The sequence below is a fragment of the Schistocerca gregaria genome, chromosome 1 (assembly GCF_023897955.1).
Source record: "Schistocerca gregaria isolate iqSchGreg1 chromosome 1, iqSchGreg1.2, whole genome shotgun sequence".
Classification (NCBI taxonomy): Eukaryota; Metazoa; Arthropoda; class Insecta; order Orthoptera; family Acrididae; genus Schistocerca; species Schistocerca gregaria.
Window position 1 is genome coordinate 229,366,063 of NC_064920.1, and position 22,556 is coordinate 229,388,618.

Here is a 22,556-nt window from a genome sequence, read left to right on the forward strand (position 1 = left end):
GTGATTTACCAACTGACCTGCCTGCACTGTGATGCTTTCTATGTGGGAATGACCAGCAACAAACTGTCCATTCGCATGAATGGACACAGGCAGACAGTGTTTGTTGGTAATGAGGATCACCCTGTGGCTAAACATGCCTTGATGCACGGCCAGCACATCTTAGCACAGTGTTACACCGTCCGAGTTATCTGGATACTTCCCACCAACACCAACCTATCCGAACTCCGGAGATGGGAACTCGCCCTTCAGTATATCCTCTCTTCTCGATATCCGCCAGGCCTCAACCTCCGCTAATTTCAAGTTGCCGCCGCTCATACCTCACCTGTCTTTCAACAACTTCTTTGCCTCTGTACTTCCGCCTCGACTGACATCTCTGCCCTTAACTCTTTGCCTGTAAATATGTCTGCTTGTGTCTGTGTATGTGCGGATGGATATGTGTGTGTGTGTGCGAGTGTACACCTGTCCTTTTTTTTCCCCTAAGGGAAGTCTTTCCGCTCCCGGGATTGGAATGACTCCTTACCCTCTCCCTTAAAACCCACACCCTTTCATTTTTCCCTCTCCTTCCTTCCTTCCTGACGAAGCAACTGCCAGTTGCGAAAGCTCGTAATTTTGTGTGTGTGTTTGTGTGTTTTGTTCATGTGCCTGTCTGCCGGCGCTTTCCCGCTTGGTAAGTCTTGGAATCTTTATTTTTAATATATATATATATATATATATATATATATATATATATATATATATATATATAACATTACAACTGTGCTCCACCTTTTGGAGTCTAGTTTATACCATTAGATGATTCCTTTCTCTGAAACTCCCTTACTTACTTTTATTTCTGTTTGCTTTGTTCTAGCGAATCTTTACTTTTCTGTGCATACAGTTTGACAACATTCTCTCCCTATTTGAACTTTTCCATATCGCAGTATTGATAATAATATCCCGACCTTAACCCTTTTCAGTTCACTATATCTGCTGTACAACCTGTTTCTTTTATTTAGATTTATTACATTCATATAGTTTAGATATTTGGTTACCCAGTTTTATGGCATTTGGATGTATGCTAGTTTTACTATGTTCTTTTTTTCTCTCTGTTCAACCATAATCACTAACTATGCTTATCATGCCACACTGTGCAGTGCCCTCTCCTTCCTTCTGCACTACTAACTAACTTCTTAGTCAACACAGCTACATCTACGTTATTTGTGTGTCACCTACGAGAGTAGAAGGAGCGGCGACACTGCCTTGTATGGGGGGCCACATATTTTCACGTAGGCATGATTGTATTCTCTTCTACTATGACTGCTTTAGTCGTCGTAGCTAAGTTAACTGCATCTCTCTCGTATTTCTTACACATGTATTTCATTCTGTTTTATTTATCACCCAAATGACATTTATTTATTGTGTATTTCCAAAATATTATGTTCTTGTGTTCCTATCAACGTGACTTATCCTCATGGCATTAGTTTTATTGTGAATACCAAAGATTTTATACTTTTTCTCTTTTCTGAATTTATCTGCTACATTGTCTTTATAGTATTTACAGCTTTGTCCCTGTGCGCTTTCAGATTATCTAATGAAACTCTGCCCAGGTGAAACACGTAATAAATTATAAATCTGAAACCTAAGACTGTTTTTACAACAAAATATAAGTAAGCACTGTTTTTTGTGCATTTCTGTCTGTGACAAATATTGAGTTACATGAAGGGTATGGTTTTATAGCAGTTAACAGCAACAGTAATAAAAATTAATAAATAATTAGTAATATCAACACCTATAAAAAGAAGTATAGTGGTAAGAAAGTTTCATACATGCAAACTGTGAAACTTTATGCATCAAAATACCTCATTGGTTACAGTACATATTTGAGGATAAATCATTGGTCACAAAACAGGGAAGGCACTGAGCAGTGGACAGGTACATAGAAAGAAATAAATTGCCTAGCTTTGAAACAAAGACTCCTTCTGAGTACTATATATACTGAGGGCCCCTCCTACAAGTCATCGGATGCATTTTCTGGTATTTCATCACATCTTTCATGGGACACCCTGTTTCAACAGAAAATATCAGTTTGTTTCCCCGTAGCAAAATTATTTTTTGTTTTATCGGTGTGTGTGTGTGTGTGTGTGTGTGTGTGTGTGTGTGTGTGTGTGTGTGTGTGTGTGAGAGAGAGAGAGAGAGAGAGAGAGAGAGAGAGAGAGAGAGAGAGAGAGAGAGAGATGCATATCCAGCAGACAGCAAGAGGGGGTGTCACTCTCTGCAGAAGGAGCCTATCTAAAAGCTAAGTTATTCAACATTCCTTCTTTCTATGCTTCTGCCAGTTTGTCTGCACCTCTTCTGTTTCGTGATATATTGATATATCCTAATGTGCGAATTATATTTCATCCTAATTCTCAACTGATGCAACTTTGTTGTAAGTTACTATTAGCCACCTATGTGAAGATAAATACATGCCAAAATAAAAACAAAATGAACTTTATTACACAACACTAAATTATGAAAGTAAAAATTATAAAAAAGGATTTGGGCATTCAAAAATGGTGGAAAAGACAGCTGCCAACCAGATTCAGTATTGCCTTGCTACACATCACTGTCTAATTATACTGGAGTATCTGACAAGCAGAGTACCATCTCAAATAAGTTCTAATGTATCATTTTAGTTTGCATAATATCAAATGACACATCAGACTCAGCCGCATTCAAGTGACTATTTACAGCCCAGCAACAACTTTTGGGTATTACTTAAATGAATTTTGCTGTACGAAAGGCTATGCAGGAGTTAGTGGCACAAGCATATTAAGCATGGTTATACATTTCCACTAGCGTGAGGTGTGGCCCTGGTAAAACTGTGCTCTGCCTCAGTCAGATGTGTACCTTCAGAGGGGGCAGGCTTGCCAGAAGAGGGAGGCAGCGAGGGACTGGCGATGGGGGGCTTGACTCTTGTGGCAATGCCAGGGCCTCCATTGAGAAGCGGCTCTAGGGCAGGAGTGGCCAAAGCTGTGGTAGGAGGATGGGAGGCCAACCGTGTTCGGGGACTGCGACCTGGCCTCTCGGTAGCTGTGGTGGCTGGCGTTACTGCCAGTTGTTTCAGATGTACCAGCCCAACTAAAAAGACAAATGAAAATCAAACTTAAACTGAAATGTTATTGTAAACATGCAAACAGCAAATAAAGAAATACAAAAAAATTAAGATGACAACATAATTTATTAGTGATAAGAATAATAAGATAATAAAAGAGTTTGGCGACATCAGAAAGTGTTATTATCGACACTGTATGTCAAGTTATGATAAAAAATAAAAATGGCATGCATAAATAAAACGGAGAGAAAAATTTAACTAGCAAACCTAAGAAAGTAAAAACACACCTCATTTTTCCTCATTAATACTTACGAGTGACCACAGATGAGATACATTACAGAAAATTTGCATCACGATGAAAATGTTAGAGTAAATTTTAAAAAATTGTCACCTATTTTTTCTGTGTAATCTGCACAGCCTGCCTATAGCAATTGGGTAAAGTGTTTTACATAAAAATCTATTTTATCTGCAATGGGTACTATTACAAGGGTAATGGAATTAGCTGACTGACTAACACAGGTGCCATGTATTCTGCAGATGGAACATTGAAATGAATTACTACTGTATGCGAAGAAGTATTTTGGTGAAGTTAATATCTAAAAATAATAAACATGCATCAAACATGGCCATATTCATAACAGAATATCATTAGAGATTCATTATTTAATGCTTAGTCTATAATGGTACTGAGGGAGGGATGGGGGGGGGGGGGGGGGGGGGAGGAATTGTTGAGGGAAACCCAGGTTGCACAAGTGGTTTCAGTGGCTATATCTACAAACTGTTCACAGACCCTGGCAGATCCAGCAGTATTGATCAAATACCATGTCATCCTCTGTCAATGGTGTCATTGGATGTGGTATGGAGGGGCAAGGGGTCAGCACACCACCCTCCTGGCTACTGTCAGTTTTTGTGACCAGGGCCATTACTACTCAGTCAACTAGCTCCTTAAAGTACTGGGAATTCATCCTGGGTTCTCCACATGGCAGTCAACCTTGCTGGTAAGTGGATGCTGGACACAGTAAGAGATGGACTGGCATGGAGAGCTGCATCAGACTCATCTTTGCACAGAATATAAAAACAACATTTGGTCAGGCAACTCTCAACTGTTTGAACACTTTAGAGGGTGATGCTTTAAAATCAAACAGCACAAAGTAATTCTTTCACAGCAAGTGATTTCAGTTACAGAAAGAAACTTCTTAATTTATAAAAGGAAACATCTTTAGCTATTTTTCAGTTAACAATCTTTTCCAATTTTTGTATGACATATTTCTCATCCAACAGATGAAATGCACCATCTCTTTTTTTGGTTTTATACAAAGTAATTCTTTTCTGCTTTCTTTTTAATTTCCTTCATTGTAGATACACTCTTTAACTTCACTCTGCATGCTTGGCAAGGTTATTAAAATAAAAATCATTGGAAGGTACTTTATATGAATAATCTGCAGTTTGGGATTACAGCAGAACAGAAACACTCTCATGTAATGTATACATATGTGCCCAAAGAGAGACCTGTCAAGACACTTTAACAGATAAAATTATACAATCTGGAAGCCTCAAGATGTTTCACTGATCTATACGAATTCTGGGTAGCAAACTATAGCATACAAACATTAATGGTAATGCATCTTCTGTTTTGACTAACAACACACCCTTTCTTTGCCTCTCTGAAAAGGAACTTTAGGCAATGGAGTCATGAACCTCCATCCACCCTACAATGAGTGTAACAAATTTTCTGCAATACATTCACAGCTCCTGAAAAATAAGTGAAGACTGAAGAACTTACAAATACATGAAAATTTTCAAGCTATCAATGATCAGGTTTGTATACAAATTGACAGAGCCTCATAATGGCTTATATTCCCTCAGTATTGATATGCCCCCCCTAAAAGAACTAGAAATGACATTGTAACCGCTTTAGTGTGAAACTACTGTTAAGTGGTTGACTGCAAAGAGTGATAGTAATTTACATCGTTTGACCACAGTCTTCCAATTCTGACTCAATGATGAGAACAGAGCAAAGAGTCAAATAAGTGCTTACATGGGAAATAATGAAATACTGCAACACTGAAAGCTACACAAAACCATTTAACAAATAAAAGCTGATTGAAATATTTTTATAACATACGATGCTGAAAATTTTCTCTGCTATAATGGTATTCAGACTAAGATGAGAGTCTAAAAGAACCTGCGGGAAAATGTTGCTGCCGAAGCACAAAAAAATGAGAGTATGTTCCTGTTTATTTAAAAGATGTGAAAGTCAAGGACAGTCCATTAGAAGAAGTCAGTGAATATCAACCTTGGCCAGATGTAAGGCCAGAAATCTATCGGCTCATCAAGCTTGGCTCGCAAGCATTTGGGAGGAATTCAACAGAATTCAGATAAAAAATACCAGTAAATCTGAAGAAAACAGTACTTGATTAATGCATTCTTCCTGTGCTGACGTATGTTTGCAAGACATGGACAAGGAACTCATTTACAAATGGGAAACTTAGGACAGCACAGAGAGCCATGGAAAGATCAATGCTGGGCTATTCAAGAAAGGATAGGAAAAGGGCAGATGACATGTGGTCCGTGATGAAGGTTGAGGACATCTTAGAGACAGTAGGCTCCTTGAAATGGCAGTTTACCAGCCACATCGTGAGAAGAAAAGACAGCAGATGGACAAAGCTAGTACTGGAGTGGAGTCCGAGAGAGCATCGGAGGCCTAGAGGAAGACCACCAGACAGATGGGACATAAATATCAAGAAGATCACTGGTAGCACCTGGCAGAGAACTTCCCAAGACCATTCCACTTGAAGAGGACTGCCGAAAGCCTACCCGATTCCACGACTTGAAGAGTGGTATACTAGCTGTATCATTCTACTTTCCTCAGCACCCTTAAAATTTCTCCGAAAAAATTTGGCATGTGAACATATTCACACTTTTTTAAACATGAAACTCACCTCAAACTTCCCCAAGCTCTCATAACTATAATTCATTCACACCCACTGGTCCATCATTGTAAGTTTGCCATACCCATCCACTCCCAATTGCCCTCCTCATTTACTCATTCAGCTGAACTCACTGTCACTATCTCTCTATGTATCTCTGTATTCAGCCCCCTACATCTATTCTACTATCTCTCACTGCCACTATCTCCCTCTTGTTCTCTCTTACTCATATCTCATTCATCCATTCCCAATGCTGCTTTCTCTTCTCAATGTCACTATATTTCTTATTGTCACTGTCATTGTCATACACTCTGTATCTCATTATCACTTGATTCACCCACTTCAACTTTCTCTTTCTTCCCTCCCTCTGCCAGTGTTTCATTCTCTCTTTTCCTAGCATTGTTCTCCCACTGTGAACTATGCTCCTCTGCCACTGTGTCCATCTCTTTTTCTCACACTTTCATTCTCTCCTCCATTCTTTCTATAAAACAACAATTGTCTACTATACTCCAGTGTTTATTAAATTCCTGTCTCTCTGCCACTGCCACTCTCTTGGCATAAAAAAGTGGTAATATGTTTGCATACAAAAATTTTTGGGCAAATTTTAAAGGTGTTGAGGTAGGCACAATGAGGCAGCTGGCACCCCACTTTTCAGTTTAGTGTTATATATATATATAAACAGGAACATATTCACGTTTTTTGTGCTCGATAGGAGCTTTTTTTTTTTTTTTTTTTTGCTGCAGATAGGCAGAAAAACTGCATTGATCACTAAAATTTAGCAGTTCACATGTGAAATCGCTCAAAATTAATTTTATTCTCAGACAACATTTTACATGCTAAAACAATAACAATAATAATAATAACAAAACAAAAAACAACTGTATGTGCTTCATACTACAGCATGGGATTCCCGGATGATTTCTCTGTGCTACATCAGCCTGTCGCTACATTGTTGCCCAACACCGAATTTTAGGTGAATATTTTATATGTACAAGTAGGGTAAATTTGAACCTCTGTATCTTGGAAATGGGTAAAGATATCAAGAAAATTTTCAAGATTGTTCGAGGCTGGGCTCTCAACAATACATCACAAAAAATTTGGCCATCTGCTGCACGGCGGTCTTTGACTTGTCAGCTGTGTTTCTTGCCCGCTGGTGAAGTCGAAAACATAGTAAAAAAACTCTTTCTTGGGATTTTCCAACAAACTGGCCGTGAACTAATGGTGCCCCAAAGACCACATCAAACACAAAAAGAGCCAACTGATTTGCTCGATTCACCTAAGCTAGGGGAAGTGTGCAATATTCATACTTTGACACTGTGATGTAGGGTAGTTACACAAAGATGGTCCTTCTGTTGGTTATACAAATGTTCCCTAACCCAAGGGTTATCCAAAACACATGACCCTACCTTCTGATCACCAACAGAACCTGAGGTATGAGCACCAGAAAATTGCATTTTTATACGTCGCATTTTTTAACATATCAAGTATGCATGCTGTTCCATGCATCCCGATTTATCACTGAAACTTGCATTGTGTAGTACAAACCAACTGAATTGAGACTAAAATAACATGGCTTTCTAGGAAACTGCTAAATTCTTTGAGAATCGTACAGTACACAATTGCTTTACAAATGTCACCTACTTACCTCTATAAAGAGTATAAAAATAGATTTCATCATAACATTCTGAAAGAAATATTATAACACAGATTAAAACATTATTAACTGATTATAACTTAACTGAAACACCATATTCTCTGTGTATTGCATGTCAGGAATGGGAGAAGTATGAACAACAAAAGCAAGTATTAAACTAGAAAGCTTGAAACACCATCACTTATGCAAACTAATCACTAAGCAGTTGAAATGTTGTTATGCCTGAAAAATCATCAGCTATTCCACTTACTATACTAATCTATCTGGTCATTTCCTAAACTAAACAGAGCCCTATGGGCAACACCCAATATGTTACACAACTGCCCATACTTGACCTTTCTTGTAGTGCACCAACTTGCAGGGTGGTCATAATTCTCATCTTCTTCTTCTAGAACATACAGGTATGCCAAACATTGACTTATTTCGTCAAGAAAATAATTCATGCCTTTTTTATGCATATTAATTGTACCAGTGACAATATTAATTCAATGCTGAACAATTTAAAAAATATATATATAACAGTACACACTGTAATAATGTATCATCACTTAATGTATTCACAACAAAATTCCATATATATTTGCTATGTTGCCTCTAACTGTAAGACAACTACATGGTTAGATGCTGAAAATAAGTGAGCAGCAAAAACTGTCAGACGTATTATTAAATTATAAACACTACTTATAGTGAGTAGCAGAATGCTGGTAGGTCATCTGAGACAAAAACTAAACGTGACGACAGAAGTTACAATTTGCTGGTGCACAGAGTGAGAGTAGCTGTACAATAAGTAATTTTGTTGTTGTCATTGTCATTATTTCTATCATACTGTAGTATTTTCCCCTGAACTATTATACCCAAATCTCATCATCATCTAAGACTGATTATGCCTTTCAGCATTTAGTCTGGAGCATAGCCCCCTTATAAAATTCCTCCATGATCCCCTATTCAGTGCTAACATTGGTGCATCTACTGATGTTAAACCTATTACTTCAAAATCATTCTTAACCGAATCCAGGTACCTTTTCCTTGGTCTGCCCCGACTCCTCCTACCCTCTACTGCTGAACCCATGAGTCTCTTGGGTAACCTTGCTTCTCCCATGCGTGTAACATGACCCCACCATCTAACCCTGATCATCCTGACTGCTACATCTAGAGAGTTCATTCCCAGTTTTTCTTTGATTTCCTCATTGTGGACACCCTCCTGCGATTGTTCCCATCTGCTAGTACCTGCAATCTCTTTCCATGTACTAGAAAATCATTTTTAAATAAACTACTAGACGGTATGCCCCATGAACCATGTACCTTGCCGTTGGTGGGGAGGCTTGCGTGTTTCAGCCATACAGATGGACGTACCGTAGGTGCAACCACAACGGAGGGGTGTATGTTGAGAGGCCAGACAAACGTGTGGTTTCTGAAGAGGGGTAGCAGCCTTTTCAGTCAATAAAATGTTAATAGATTACTCCTGATAGCCCAGTTTGGCTAGGTTTCCTGTACAGACTGCTCTGATAAAAGAAACTGCACAAACCTTTGGTCACTGGGATTTACTTAAAGTCTTAAAATGAGACTTTCCAATGCCTACAACAAAAGGTGGCCGACAAAACACACACACACACACACACACACACACACACACACACACACAAGATGGTAAAATCATATTATAGGTTAAACACTGTAAATAACCTATGAAATAATTCCAAAGATGCAACTTAAAGAAAAGGGTGGGGGTTGGGAGCAAAAAAATAACTTAGGTACAAAAATTGTAAGTAAAATGTAGTGCATAAAGGTCATTTCCACATCTGGCTTTCTGTTCAACATCAGTTTAAGAAACAGAGAACAAAGAAATTTTATGAAAATTCTGGAAGTGATATTCAGGGAGAAACCGTTCAAACTAAGAAGCAACCAGGAGACAATAATACACGCATGTTATACTGTCAATTTAAAAAGATGAACATCATGAAACAAATAGTTAAATATTATGGGTGAACAGATATAACAAAATATGGAAACCACAAAGCAGAAAAGACAAATCAAAACTGGTCCAGGACTGGCAAAGCTATAAAACGTCAAAAATAAGACCTTTTGGTGACAAAGACAACAACAAAAAACCATTTTAATGAGTTTGTTTATTTTCTCACTACTGTGTTATAAAAATCACTGATAGTGAGAAAACAGTAGTTTTATATAACAATGTTTTCAAAAATTTAAATGAAAACTACATTTAGAGACTCCACAACGAACAGGAACAGTATATGTCACACAATTATTGAGGGGGACTGAATACTTGTCACTTCACAGTTATATATATCACATAACATTTGTTTGTAAACATACCCAGGAAATCAAGACGATCTTTGGCCATAGCCAAGTTGGTCTTCATTTTTTCATGAAGTCTCTGTGCTCTTTCCCACACTTCACCTTTCCCTCCTAGACAGTCTACTGCTATCCCTTTCTCCAACTCAGATATGCCCTTCTTGTACAGCTCGATTGCTACCTCCTTCTGACCTAGAACATGAGAAACATGAATGTAAAAAATGTGGACGTGCACATACACCATTTACACAATATTCATAATACCACTTTACTCTCTTCACATTACGTTAAATTCATTCGCATGCAACAACTGGAAGTATTCAACAGGCACATACAACTGAGATGAATTCATATTAAAACCTGAAAGTTTATATTCCTATGAACACTACTCTCAAATTATTAAGGGTATTTATTCTCTCACAACTCTCAGGTGTTTTCACCATTTGTTAATTTCAAATGCAGTGCATTGTGTAACAACCACTGTCTAAAACAATTTCATTAAATGAAGTCTTAATTCACTTCTTACAGCAAATGGAAAGGAATTACTGTGCATATTACTCGTTTATGTTACGTATTCTTTACTACAGGAAAAACAATTTACTTGACATGGCCATTCAAATACAAGTCAAGTGGTGCCTTTCAGATGTGTATTTTCTGCCATAAATGCTCAATGGTACTGACATTAACTTAAATATCCCATGATACGAGGTTCTCCGCAGAATTGGCTGTGAAAAGAATGTGAATAACATGAGAAGAAGGGACAGGAGATATGATGAGTGTCAAGACAACAAGGACTAACACTCATGCTATTAGAGGGAGCTGTAAAGGGAAAAAACTGTATGGGAAGATAGAACTTTGAATATTGCAAACAAATAAATGCATACATTAAGTATCAATGCCAGTCTACGACTAGAATTTTTTCACTATGTTTGCTTGCATTCAGTCTTGTAATTATTTGGGACAATATTTCTCCCCTGGGCTGTTATTGATGTTTTGAAAACAGTTTTGTCAATATTTTGAGAACAGAGTGTATTATACTTATCATTTGAGAATGGCATAATAAACCGACAGACATGATCATGTTGAATAAATACATTTAGTAACAGTCCAGGCAGAAAATATCTTACTCTTGCTTAGCCTGATTCAAGGTACAATTCTAATGTTACAAGTTGACACATATCTCATTTGTGCCACTTATCATTATTTTCTTTCTTTCCTTTAATGTCAATCCCTACTCTGTGCTCGGCAAACTGCTGATTACATTCAACAGTTTCTGTAATTCTTCCTCATTTTCACTGATGACAGCAATGCCATAGGTAACCTTTCATATTTAATTTTAATTATAGTCCCCAACCTTTCTTTTCTTTCTGTCACTACTTCTTTGAAGTACAGGTCGAACAGAAAAGAAAAAAAGACTGCACCCTTCCTTACTCCCTTTAAATCCAGGGATTTGTTTCCTCTTGGCTCTTTTTACAAGTTGTATATTACCTGCCTTTCCCTTCATTCTTACAATTACTTCAAAAATTGTACATCAGTTCTACTGACCATAAAGCCAATCAAACTGCTAATGCTCTATTTAACATCCGAGTCCAGCTTTTTTAATGTTCCGCTTAACTTCCCAGTTTAATTTTTTTTTTCTCTTTTTTCAGTGAAATGTTTTCTGTAAAGTATGAATTGACTTTTTGCTTTGGGAAGTAAAGCTACTACGAGAACTTCTCAGTACCATAACTCATGTGGATCCCAGTAGATTTTCTTGTCACAAAACCACTCATTCCACAATCAGAGCCATAAGTACAGTCGTGAAAGACTGGGAGCACAGACGTAAACCAAAATTCTGGTATACGAAAGAAGAACTTAAGAAAATGCACTATTTTATTTTAAATACTTCGCTGAAGCAAAATACAACATTTCCATTGTTTCCCCGCTTATCCTCAAGTGAAGCAGCCATTTGTCATTACCTCATTGCACATAACAAATACTTCAGACTATCCAAGGTACATTGTGATGATGTACAGATCGAATTATTTCTTACGATAATCATTGTTTACCTAGTATGGCAATCTTATGTTCAGAAAAAAACATAAAAAACTAATTAATTAAAAACCTGAATAGTGTCACAGAAAGTCAAATAATATCTAATACAGTATTGGAAGACAAACCAATACTGAATAGATGGTTTCAAAGAAGTACTTAAGTTTCAGTGTCCATGTAAAACAGTAACTGCCAATAAACAATATTTCCTTAATGATCCGAATTCTTATATTACTTAAATGGGCTTCATTCCTGTAGGTGCAAAATGGACCATTATTTAATTTTTTTTTAAATCAATGTCCGTGCTCTCATTTTTTTTACATAGGCCTACTTTAATGCTTCTGCACCCAAGTGCAATTTAGTCTTCCGTAATTTTATTTGCATGATCTCCATGGGATATCATGTAGTGGGCTGAAGAACATTTGTGGTTCCTACATTGAAAGATGAGTTAGTTTTCAGAGCATGTTTTATAGAGGCGTATGGTATACTGCTTCGAATTATGCCAGTTAACATTTTCCAATATTTGAGTTACACTCTCTTGCCAATTCAACAAGCCTGTAATCATTCACAGCACACTTATCCTACAGAAAGTATTTCCAAACTAGACAACCATTCCTGACTCACCAGTAAATGTAAATAACTTTAAAAAAAATATTTTTAGCTTGGAAAAAGAACGCTTAGCTTTTGAACCAGGCATAGATCCTGTTAAAGACATCAATGTGGCTTTAAATAAAGCTAGCAAGAAAACTTGAGTACTTCATTTTTGAAAACTTCAACACAGGTGGCAGGTACGAGAGAAGTTTATATTGCTACGTATGTGTTGAAGAACATACTTGATTCCTTAAAACCAGGTATTTACACTGAAGCACCAAAGAAACTGGTATAGGCATGTGTATTCACATACAGAGATACATAAATGGCAGAATACGACACAGCGGTCGACAATGCCTCTATAAGACGACTATGTCTGGCACAGACTCTACTAGCTAGGGCATAACTACCTATGGCAAGCTAACATATACCCACAAGTGAGAACATAGACAAGCCCCTGCACATCAGCAACATTGACTGAATATGTCTGCTGCTATTAAAGCCGACCAACAGGCTACAACAGGAAAACAGGCAAGCTCATGCAATAACACGCAAACGGACCACCAACACTACCCTACACTGTGAATCCGATATAGGTGACCTACCAGACACTAAACGACAATGAACCTAACTGCTACAGGTATGCTGACACTGACCGAGAAGCCGGTACCGAACAGCAGCCGCTGAATAACACTACTGCACAATGTTGAAGGTATCCGTTTGCATAATACTCATTACAGCCATAACTAACAAAGGCTACGCTTGCATGACCTGTCGCAGACAGCCAGAAAATCACTACTGCTCTTACAATCCAACCCAACTATCACAGAGGTTTTTTCCCCTTGGCTCTTGCCTTGGCACTTTTTTCCCCCTCTGCCCTTCAAACCACTACCCTTCGTTCAACTTTCTACCCAATCTATTTCAAGGTGAGCGTGTATTAATGGATTGGGAGGGGGGGGGGGGGGGGGGAAGAGGCACAGTTGTTAAATCGGTTACTGTTACTACAATGGCAGGTCCTTAAGATTTAAGCGAGTTTGAATGTGGTGTTACAGTCAGAACATGTACGATGGGACACAGCACCTGCAAGATAGCGATGAATTGGGGAGTTTCCCGTACGACCATTTCACGAGTGTACCATTAATTTCAGGAATCCTGTGAAACATCAAGTATCCGACATCTCGGCAGATGGAAAAAAATCCTGCAAGAAGGGACCAACGACGACTGTCAACTTGACAGAAGTGAAACCCTTCCGCAAACTGCTGCAGATTTCAATGCTGGGCCATCAACAAGTGTCAGTGTATGAACCATTCAACAAAACATCATCGATATGAGTTTTCAGAGGTGAAGGCCAACTTGTGAACCCTTGATGACAGCACAACACAAAGATTTACACTTCGCCTGGGCCCGTCAACACTGACATTGGATTGTTGATGACTGGGACCATGTTGTCTGGTCGGACGAGTCTCATTTCAAATAGTGTTGAGCATCGAGGCAACCTCATGATCCATGGACCCTGCATGTCACCAGGTGACTGTTCAACTGCACACGCCCCAAACCAGTACAGAGCCTTAACCAGCTTGGAGTCATATGGGACCCCTGATACGTCTAGATATCATTCTGATCGGTGACACTTTGTAGCATCCCATCTGATCACCTGTGTCCATTCGTGTGCATTGCAAATTCTGACGGACTTTGGCAATTCCAGCAGGGCAATTCGATACTCCACACATCCAGAATTGGTATTAAGTGGCTCCAGAACACTGTTCTGAGTTTAAACACTTCTGCTAGCCACCAAACTCCCCAGACATGAACATTATTGAGCATATCTGGGATGCCTTACAACTTGCTATTCAGAAGAGATCTCCACCCCTTCGTACTCTTACAAATTTATGGACAGGATTCACTGTGTCAACTCCCTCCAGCATTACTTCAGACATTAGTCAAATCCATGCCACGTCTCATTGCGGCACTTCTGTGTGCTCGCAAGAGCACTATATGATATTGGGCAGGTGTACCAGTTTCTTTGGCTCTTCAGTGTTTTTGCAAATAATGTTACCCCACATTTCATAAATAAGTGTTATTAGTAATTTACATCCCATTACGGGTTCTGTCAGCTCGTCCTCACAAAGCTCGTCAAAGTGCTTCTCTACTGCTTTAATTACTTGGTTAGGCAATTTGCACTCAAAGGCCCATCTTTCACAGATGTTGGCAGTCCTTCCTTCGATGCTCGTCTCTTCTGAGAGCAACCAATTGGTATGTCGCAGTGGTAAGGCACTGGTTTCACATCCCAGATGACAGCAATTGGAATCTCCATCCATCCAACCATCTAGATTGGGATCATCTGAGATTTCCACCAAAATTGGGTGTGAGGTAACTTCTGAGATAGTGCTTTGGAAACCATACAGGCAATTTCCTTAACCCATCCTTTTACTATCCAAGTTGGCACACGTCTCTAATGACCTTGTAGATGGTGGGATGTGAAACCCCAATATTCCACGTCTGTTTCCGTCAAAGCCATTCCTAAAGAAGCCATATGCAGCTGCAAATGTCCATAATCTCAAACTGCAAGGCCTTAGATGGTGTATTGCTTCTTTCGTATGGTTTACCTCTAATCTCAAAAAGGAGAAGGCCATGTTTAAAGACCTATTGCCACACTTTGATTATCACATTTCTTATTCTTAAAAATTATGTTTGTCAGAGCCTTAAGAAGTCAATGAATCTCTTAAGTGTATAGGTGGTTTTTATCTGCCAGCCTAACACATTGGATAGTGTGTTATCTTAGATCAACTCAGGGAACAAGAAAAACCATACCACCAAAGTGTGCTGTAAGCAAAAAAAAATCTGTACATGTTCTTAACCGTTTCAAAACACAGGCTAGTTTCTTGGTTAGTCTTTTAGTCTCTACAGCACCTTTAAGGAATAAATTTAAATTGCAAGTTGATTCGCTTTTGCACACCATTCTATAAGTCACTTACGACTGATTCTCCGACTTAGCTTTAGCCGAAACATTCACACTTAGTCTCTTTCGTTGGGTATACTCAATTAACTCATGGTTATATCCTAATACAGACTGATCTTTGACCTGCGACAGCGTATTTTTACAACTGAACGATTTTCAAAACAATCTTTCTCCCGATTGTGAAATTTTACCAAATTTCCATTTTCCCTTCGTACTTAACCCCCCCCCCCCCCCCCCCCAAATACCACAATCGGTAAAAACCAAACCGCAATAGGATCACTTAGTTGTCCGTAAATGAAACCAAAGACAGATTTGGAGTAGGAATTAAAGTTCAAGGAGAGCAAATAAAAACTTTGCGATTTGCCGATGCCGTTTTAATTCTGACAGACAGCAAGGGATCTGAAAGAGCAGTTGAACAGAATGGTCAGCGTCTTGAAAGGAGGATATAAGATGACTGAGCAAAACAAGGATAATGGAATGTAGTCAAATGCTGAGGGAATTAGATTAGGAAATGAGACATTTAAAGTAGTTTGCTATTTGGGCAGCAAAATAACTGACGATGGCTGTAGAATGGCAATGGCAAGAAAATAATTTCTGAAGAACTTAGAACTACTAAAACCTAACTAACCTAAGGACATCACACACATCCATGCCCGAGGCAAGATTCGAACCTGCGATCGCGAGGTTCCAGACTAACAGCACCTAGAACAGCTCTGCCACTCCGGCCGGCTAGATTTAAGTATTAGGAAGTCTAGAGAATGAAAGAACAATAGTTTTTTTAGTGTGTTACGACAGAGAATGTTTAAGATAGGTGAGTAGGTCACATAACTAATGAGGTGGTACTGGTTAAAAATTTCGGAGACAAGAAGTTTGCGGCACAACTTAACCAAAATAAGTGGTCGGTTGATAGGACACTTCCAAAGATCATGAATTAAGTACTGGTGGGAAGGAGGGGAGGGGTGTAAAAATCGTAGGGGGAGACGAAGAGATGAAGCCAGTAAGCAGATTCAGCAGGATGTAGGTTTCAGCCGTTATTCAGAGATAAAGAGGCTCGTACAGGATAGAGTAGCGTGGATAGCTGCATCAAACCAGTCTTCGGACTGAAGACCACAACAAGAAGTTGTCCATCTGTCTGTCTCGCTGTTCAAAATCCTTTTCCTGACGAACGGGTGAGTGTATCAAGTTGAAATTTATGTCACATATTAAAGTCTATGGACCATCGACGATGTAGAAAAGTGAAGCTTCTAAGTCAAAGCAATCAAAAGATCCGGTCGTTTATGCCACATATTTTGATGTTTGCAAATTCGCTCATCAAAACCGTTCGTCTAGAATCATGAAATTTGGCAAGAAGCACGGTTTCACTTTGCAAGGACAGGAAAAAAATCCGATAAATTTAAATTTGTACTTATACGAAAAAATATTTCTTCTGCCTTTTTCATGAGACTTCAAATTTGAAATTACAACATTCTCCGAAGTCTTGGAATCCCTGAGACCAGTATCTTGCCAGTGCCATTGTCGATAACAGGCAAAAATCGTAGAGATCCTCGATTCCCGGAACAGTTTATATATACAGTTCGCACAGAACCCTCTGTGCGAAAGTTCTACTCGCACCTGGCCAATTCTTTTTTATAATTCCAGCAGCACTACATCCTCGTGTGCTGGTCGCCCAGTGTCGTTTCGCTCCTATCATCGCTGGATTGTTTTCTTAATTCTGCAGTCATTGCTTTCAGCGTATTTCCTTGAGATTCAACAACTTGTCCCCAGGTGACGCAGTCCTCAACACTACAAGGATCTCTCTCTCTCAAGTTGCTCAGCATCAGTTTTGAGAGCGAAAGTCCATCATCATGAATGTATTCGTCTCCCGTTAGCAAAATTTTAATAAAACCGTGAAATACGAAACAACCACAGAGCAAAAGGTACGTCAGTAATATACATCTGAGTTCCGCCAAAAAGTGGCGCCCAAAACTCAGGCTTCAAATCGACTATACGTTTCTGTGGACGCATAATAAATTCTCACGTCTATGTATATTCAATGGTAATTGGGTTTGTAAACCAGTCACCCAGTCTGTATATCAACGTTTGTCTGAGGCAAATAACCATCGAGGAGTATGAATTTTCTAGATCTTGTAATTTTGGGAAAATCGGAACCCTAGAAATTATGCATTCACTGCGAGAAGCTTCCGTGGAAACTGATCTCTCTATTCGCTCGTTAGCCATCGTTCGGCAAGTCCAGTGTATCACGGTGGTGTCTTGAAACACATGTTTTCCATGCACACATAATACGATTATTTGAATTTTTTGCCTCTGCTGATGTATAATTAAATGATGTGTGTTAGCTTTCGTCTTTGTGCCACTGCAATTCTCATCCATCCCAGTGCAGTGCAGCATTATTTTCTTGGTTTCTCGTCTTCCTAATACTGAATCGGTAGAGGTAGCTGGAATTGGAGCTGCTATTATGTTGATGCTTCTCGCTGGCAACCTTGGCGATCAAATGGCATCGTACTGTTATTACACTGTAGTCGTCATTGTTTAATGTTGTGTTCATTTCGGTGATAAGAAATTTGCAGCACTATCTTTCGTACATGACTTCGCACGGCATGTGTGTCCCCAAGAACTGACAGATTAAAACTGTGTGCCGGACCGAGACTCGAACTCGGCACACAATTTTAATGTGACAGGAAGTTTCATACCAGCGCAAACTCCGCTGTAGCGTGAAAATTTAATTCTATAACTGATAAGTTATTAATCGTTCACTATAGTCACTTGTTTCCTGTCGCTACCAACTTAGCTTTCAATAATGTGTGAGAGTACCTTCACTTAACGAATCAATAAATTTAAATCATTTCAGATTTAATTGCATATAACATTTCTGTGATCTTTAACTCCCCGCATTACGTTCGTTTCGTGTATGAGTCCTTCGGCGCATTAAACATAAGTACTGTGGGCATCATTTAAGAAGAGATTTTTCGGAATTCCAACAAAAAATAGTTCAAATGGCTCTCAGCACTATGGGACTCAACTGCTGTGGTCGTAAGTCCCCTAGAACTTAGAACTACTTAAACCTAACTAACCTAAGGACATCACACAAATCCATGCCCGAGGCAGATTCGAACCTGCGACCGTAGCAGTCGAGCGGTTCCGGACTGAGCGCCTAGAACCGCTTTTTTTTTTTTTTTTTTTTTTTTTCATCTTCTCGGAGCGGACATCGTAAGACATCCGTTGTAGTTCGTTGTTGATCGATTAACTAAGTTTTTTATTACAGAGGGCAGCTAACCCTCTGACCGAAGGGATGAAAGGCTTTTTGAAGATATGTCGCTATTGAGGTAATTTTGAAGCTAGAACTACGAAAATGGTGTTTTCTTTCTCGGTTAGAAATGAAGAAATAAGTGCTTTTAACATTGCTTGGAAATTTAACCTGTATACGAGTGAAAGAGCGGGTGAAAGTTTATTTTGAAAATAAATCTTCATTGAAGGACTACTAAAGCATATTTTAAAGCTCCATCTTCTCGGTTAGAAATAAAAAAAATACGTGATTCAGTGTTTTTGAAAATTCGACCTCCAGGGGAAGAATTTTTTTTTAGTGTAAGATTTCATTATGGAAGTATTTATAAAAATAAATGTCTGAAAATTTTATTTCGTTTCTTTGTTAGAAATAAAAAAATACGAGATTTTTTTAACTCAGTGGGTGAAATAGGGGACGAAAAAATTTTATGAAAATATTTCGTTATATTTAAACATATTTAAAGATAAATCCTTGAAATTTGGCATTTGACTTCTAAAGAAATGTGTGTCAAAGCATGAAAGTCTTTATGGAAACATCACCACAATAATTCAAAAGACAGGATTAACGAAGGCTCCGACCATAGCGGCAAGAATCGCTTTTTGGTCAGAAGTACATTCGGAAAACACCATGCTTCTAAGGCCGTAATTAGTGTGAAAAGTTAGATGTTCCAATTTCTTAACAACATAAAACTCTGCGCAGACCATACAGTGTACGCTAGCGAAGCAGCGGACGCTTAAATATTTTAATAAGGGAAAGATATTACTTGACTGGTCGATTTTACTATTTTTTATCTTAATTTTTATTTCTTTTTCGGGAGATTTAGGCACCTCGTCTTCGGGGCCCCGTGGCAAATGCAACGGTAGCCCAGCCTATGTGCCAGCGACCACTCTGAGATCGAGGCGGCTCGTATCAGGTGGCTGGCTGCGGTATCGCATTTCAGATCTCGCACTGGCCCGGAACTACTGTAGCTGCAGCTGTGCAGTTCCGCCGTAGAGGAAAACATTGCACGAAACGCTGCAGACATTGCGTACGAATATGGAAGGCACTGTCACATCTACATCCATACTCCGCAAGCCACTTGACGGTGTGTGGCGGAGGGTACCTTGAGTACCTCTATCGGTTCTCCCTTCTATTCCAGTCTCGTATTGTTCGTGGAAAGGAGGATTGTCGGTATGCCTCTGTATGGGCTCTTATGTCACTGATTTTACCCTCGTGCTCTCTTCGCGAGATATACGTAGGAGGGAGCAATTTACTGCTTGACTCCTCGGTGAAGGTATGTTCTCGAAACTTCAACAAAAGCCCGTACCGAGCTACTGAGCGTCTCTCCTGCAGAGTCTTCCACTGGAGTTTATCTATCATCTCCGTAACGCTTTCGCTATTACTAAATGATCCTGTAACGAAGCGCGCTGCTTTGGATCTTCTCTATTTCTTCTATCAACCCTATCTGGTACGGATCCCACACTGCCGAGCAGTATTCAAGCAGTGGGCGAACAAGCGTACTGTAACCTACTTCCTTTCTTTTCGGATTGCATTTGCTTAGGATTCTTCCAATGAATCTCAGTCTGGCATCTGCTTTACCGACGATCACTTTATATGATTATTCCATTTTAAATCACTCCTAATGCCTACTCCTAGATAATTTATGGAATTACCTGCTTCCAGTTGCTGACCTGCTATATTGTAGCTAAATCACAAGGGATCTTTCTTTCTATGTATTCGCAGCACATTACACTCGTCTACATTGAAATTCAACTGCCATTCCCTGCAGATCCTCCTGCATTTCAGTAAAATTTTCCATTGTTACAACCTCTCGATTTACCACAGCATCATCCGTAAAAAGCCTCAGTGAACTTCCGATGTCATCCACAAAGGTCATTTATGTATATTGTGAATAGCAACGGTCCAACGACACTCACCTGCGGCACACCTTAAATCACTCTTACTTCGGAGGACTTCTCTCCATTGAGAATGACATGCTGCGTTCCATTATCTAGGAACTCTTCAAACAAATCACACAATTGGCCTGATAGTCCATATGCTCTTACTTTGCTCGTTAAACGACTGTGGGGGAACTGTATCGAACGCCTTGCGGAAGTCAAGAAACACGGCATCAACCTGGGAACCCTTGCCTATGGCCCTCTGAGTCTCGTGGACGAATAGCGCGAACTGGGTTTCACACGATCGTCTTTTTCGAAACCCATGCTGATTCCTACGGAGTAGATTTCCAGTCTCCAGAAAAGTCATTATACTCGAACATGGATGTGGGAACGAACGTTGATAACGAACAGGGCTATCCACTTACACTCTCCTGTGAAGATCTGTCGTGCTTGGTTTTCTCACGATACCAATTACTATCAAATACCCTCCAGTTTTTGAAGATACTGCCGTAGCGTAGAGTCCGCGCAATATACGGTGTCCTTTGCGCAGTGACCGATTTTCGTCCAAAGCGCTGGGCGAATTGATTCGTTTGCTTGGAAAGGAAGGCCAACATTGTCTGCCACCTGGCCGGTCGACGATGCCAGAATCAAGGCGCACGCCCTGCATCTTTCTAAAAAGATTTTTACAGGAACTGTTCGCTTAAAAAATTCATTTTGGCTTTACTTGTAGTTTTATATTACTGATTCATTATGATCTGCCCATCATTTCGTTAACGGTCATGTTTACAGTGATATCTGACACTGAGCGAAATTCGAAAAAGTTTGCAACGAAGACCAGGTGTCACTATGATTTTGCATTTGGTGCAAATTATATACACTACTTGCCATTAAAATTGCTACACCAAGAAGAAATGCTGATGATAAACGGGTATCCATTTGACAAATATATTGTATTCATTTGACAAATATATTATACTAGAACTGACATGTGATTACATTTTCACGCGATTTGGGTGCATAGATCCTGAGATATCAGTACCCAGAAAAAATACCTCTGGCCGTAACAACGGCCTTGATACGCCTGGGCATTGAGTCCAACAGAGCTTGGATGCGTGTACAGGTACAGTTGCCCATGCAGCTTCAATACGATACCACAGTTCATCAAGAGTAGTGACAGGCGTATTGTGACGAGCCACCACTGACCAGGCGTTTTCAATTGGTGAGAGATCTGGAGAATGTGCTGGCCAGGGCTGCAGTCGAACGTTTTCTGTATGCAGAAAGGCCCTTACAGGACTTGCAACATGCGGTCGTGCATTATCCTGCTAAAATGTAGGGTTTCGCAGAGATCGAATGAAGTTTAGAGCCACGAGTCTTAACACATTTGAAATGTAACGTCCACTGTTCAAAGTGCCGTTAATGGGGACAAGAGGTGACAGACGTGTAACCAATGTTCACCGCGATGACGCCACACACGTATGCCACCATCGTGATGTAAACAGAACCTGGATTCATCCGAAAAAATGACGTTTTCCCATTCGTGAACCCAGGTTCGTCGTTGAGTACACAATCGCAGGCGCTCCTGTCTGTGATGCAGCGTCAAGGGTAATCGCAGCCATGGTCTCCGAGCTGATCGTCCATGCTGCTGCAAACGTCGTCGAACTGTTCGTGCAGACGGTTGTTGTCTTACAAACGTCCCCATCTGTTGACTCAGGGATCGAGACGTGGCTGCACGATCCGTTACAGCCCTGCGGATAAGATGCCTGTCATCTTAACTGTTAGTGATACAAGGCCGTTGGGATCCAGCAGGGCGTTTCGTATTACACTCCTGAACCCACCGATTCCATA

General features: G+C 39.6%; 1 protein-coding gene across 2 annotated transcripts in view; it reads right to left on the reverse strand.

The window, feature by feature from the left end:
- LOC126338067 (spastin) overlaps positions 1-22,556 on the reverse strand; it is a 449,984-nt gene that overhangs the window by 50,429 nt on the left and 376,999 nt on the right. The window contains exons 2-3 of one of the 2 annotated variants that reach the window (XM_050001523.1): positions 9,992-10,162; positions 2,869-3,099 (exon numbers count right to left, since the gene is read on the reverse strand). In XM_050001523.1, the coding sequence (XP_049857480.1) occupies positions 2,869-3,099; positions 9,992-10,162 (402 nt within the window). The remainder of the gene's footprint in view (positions 1-2,868; positions 3,100-9,991; positions 10,163-22,556) is intronic. The other variant, XM_050001522.1, reaches the window with a different exon arrangement.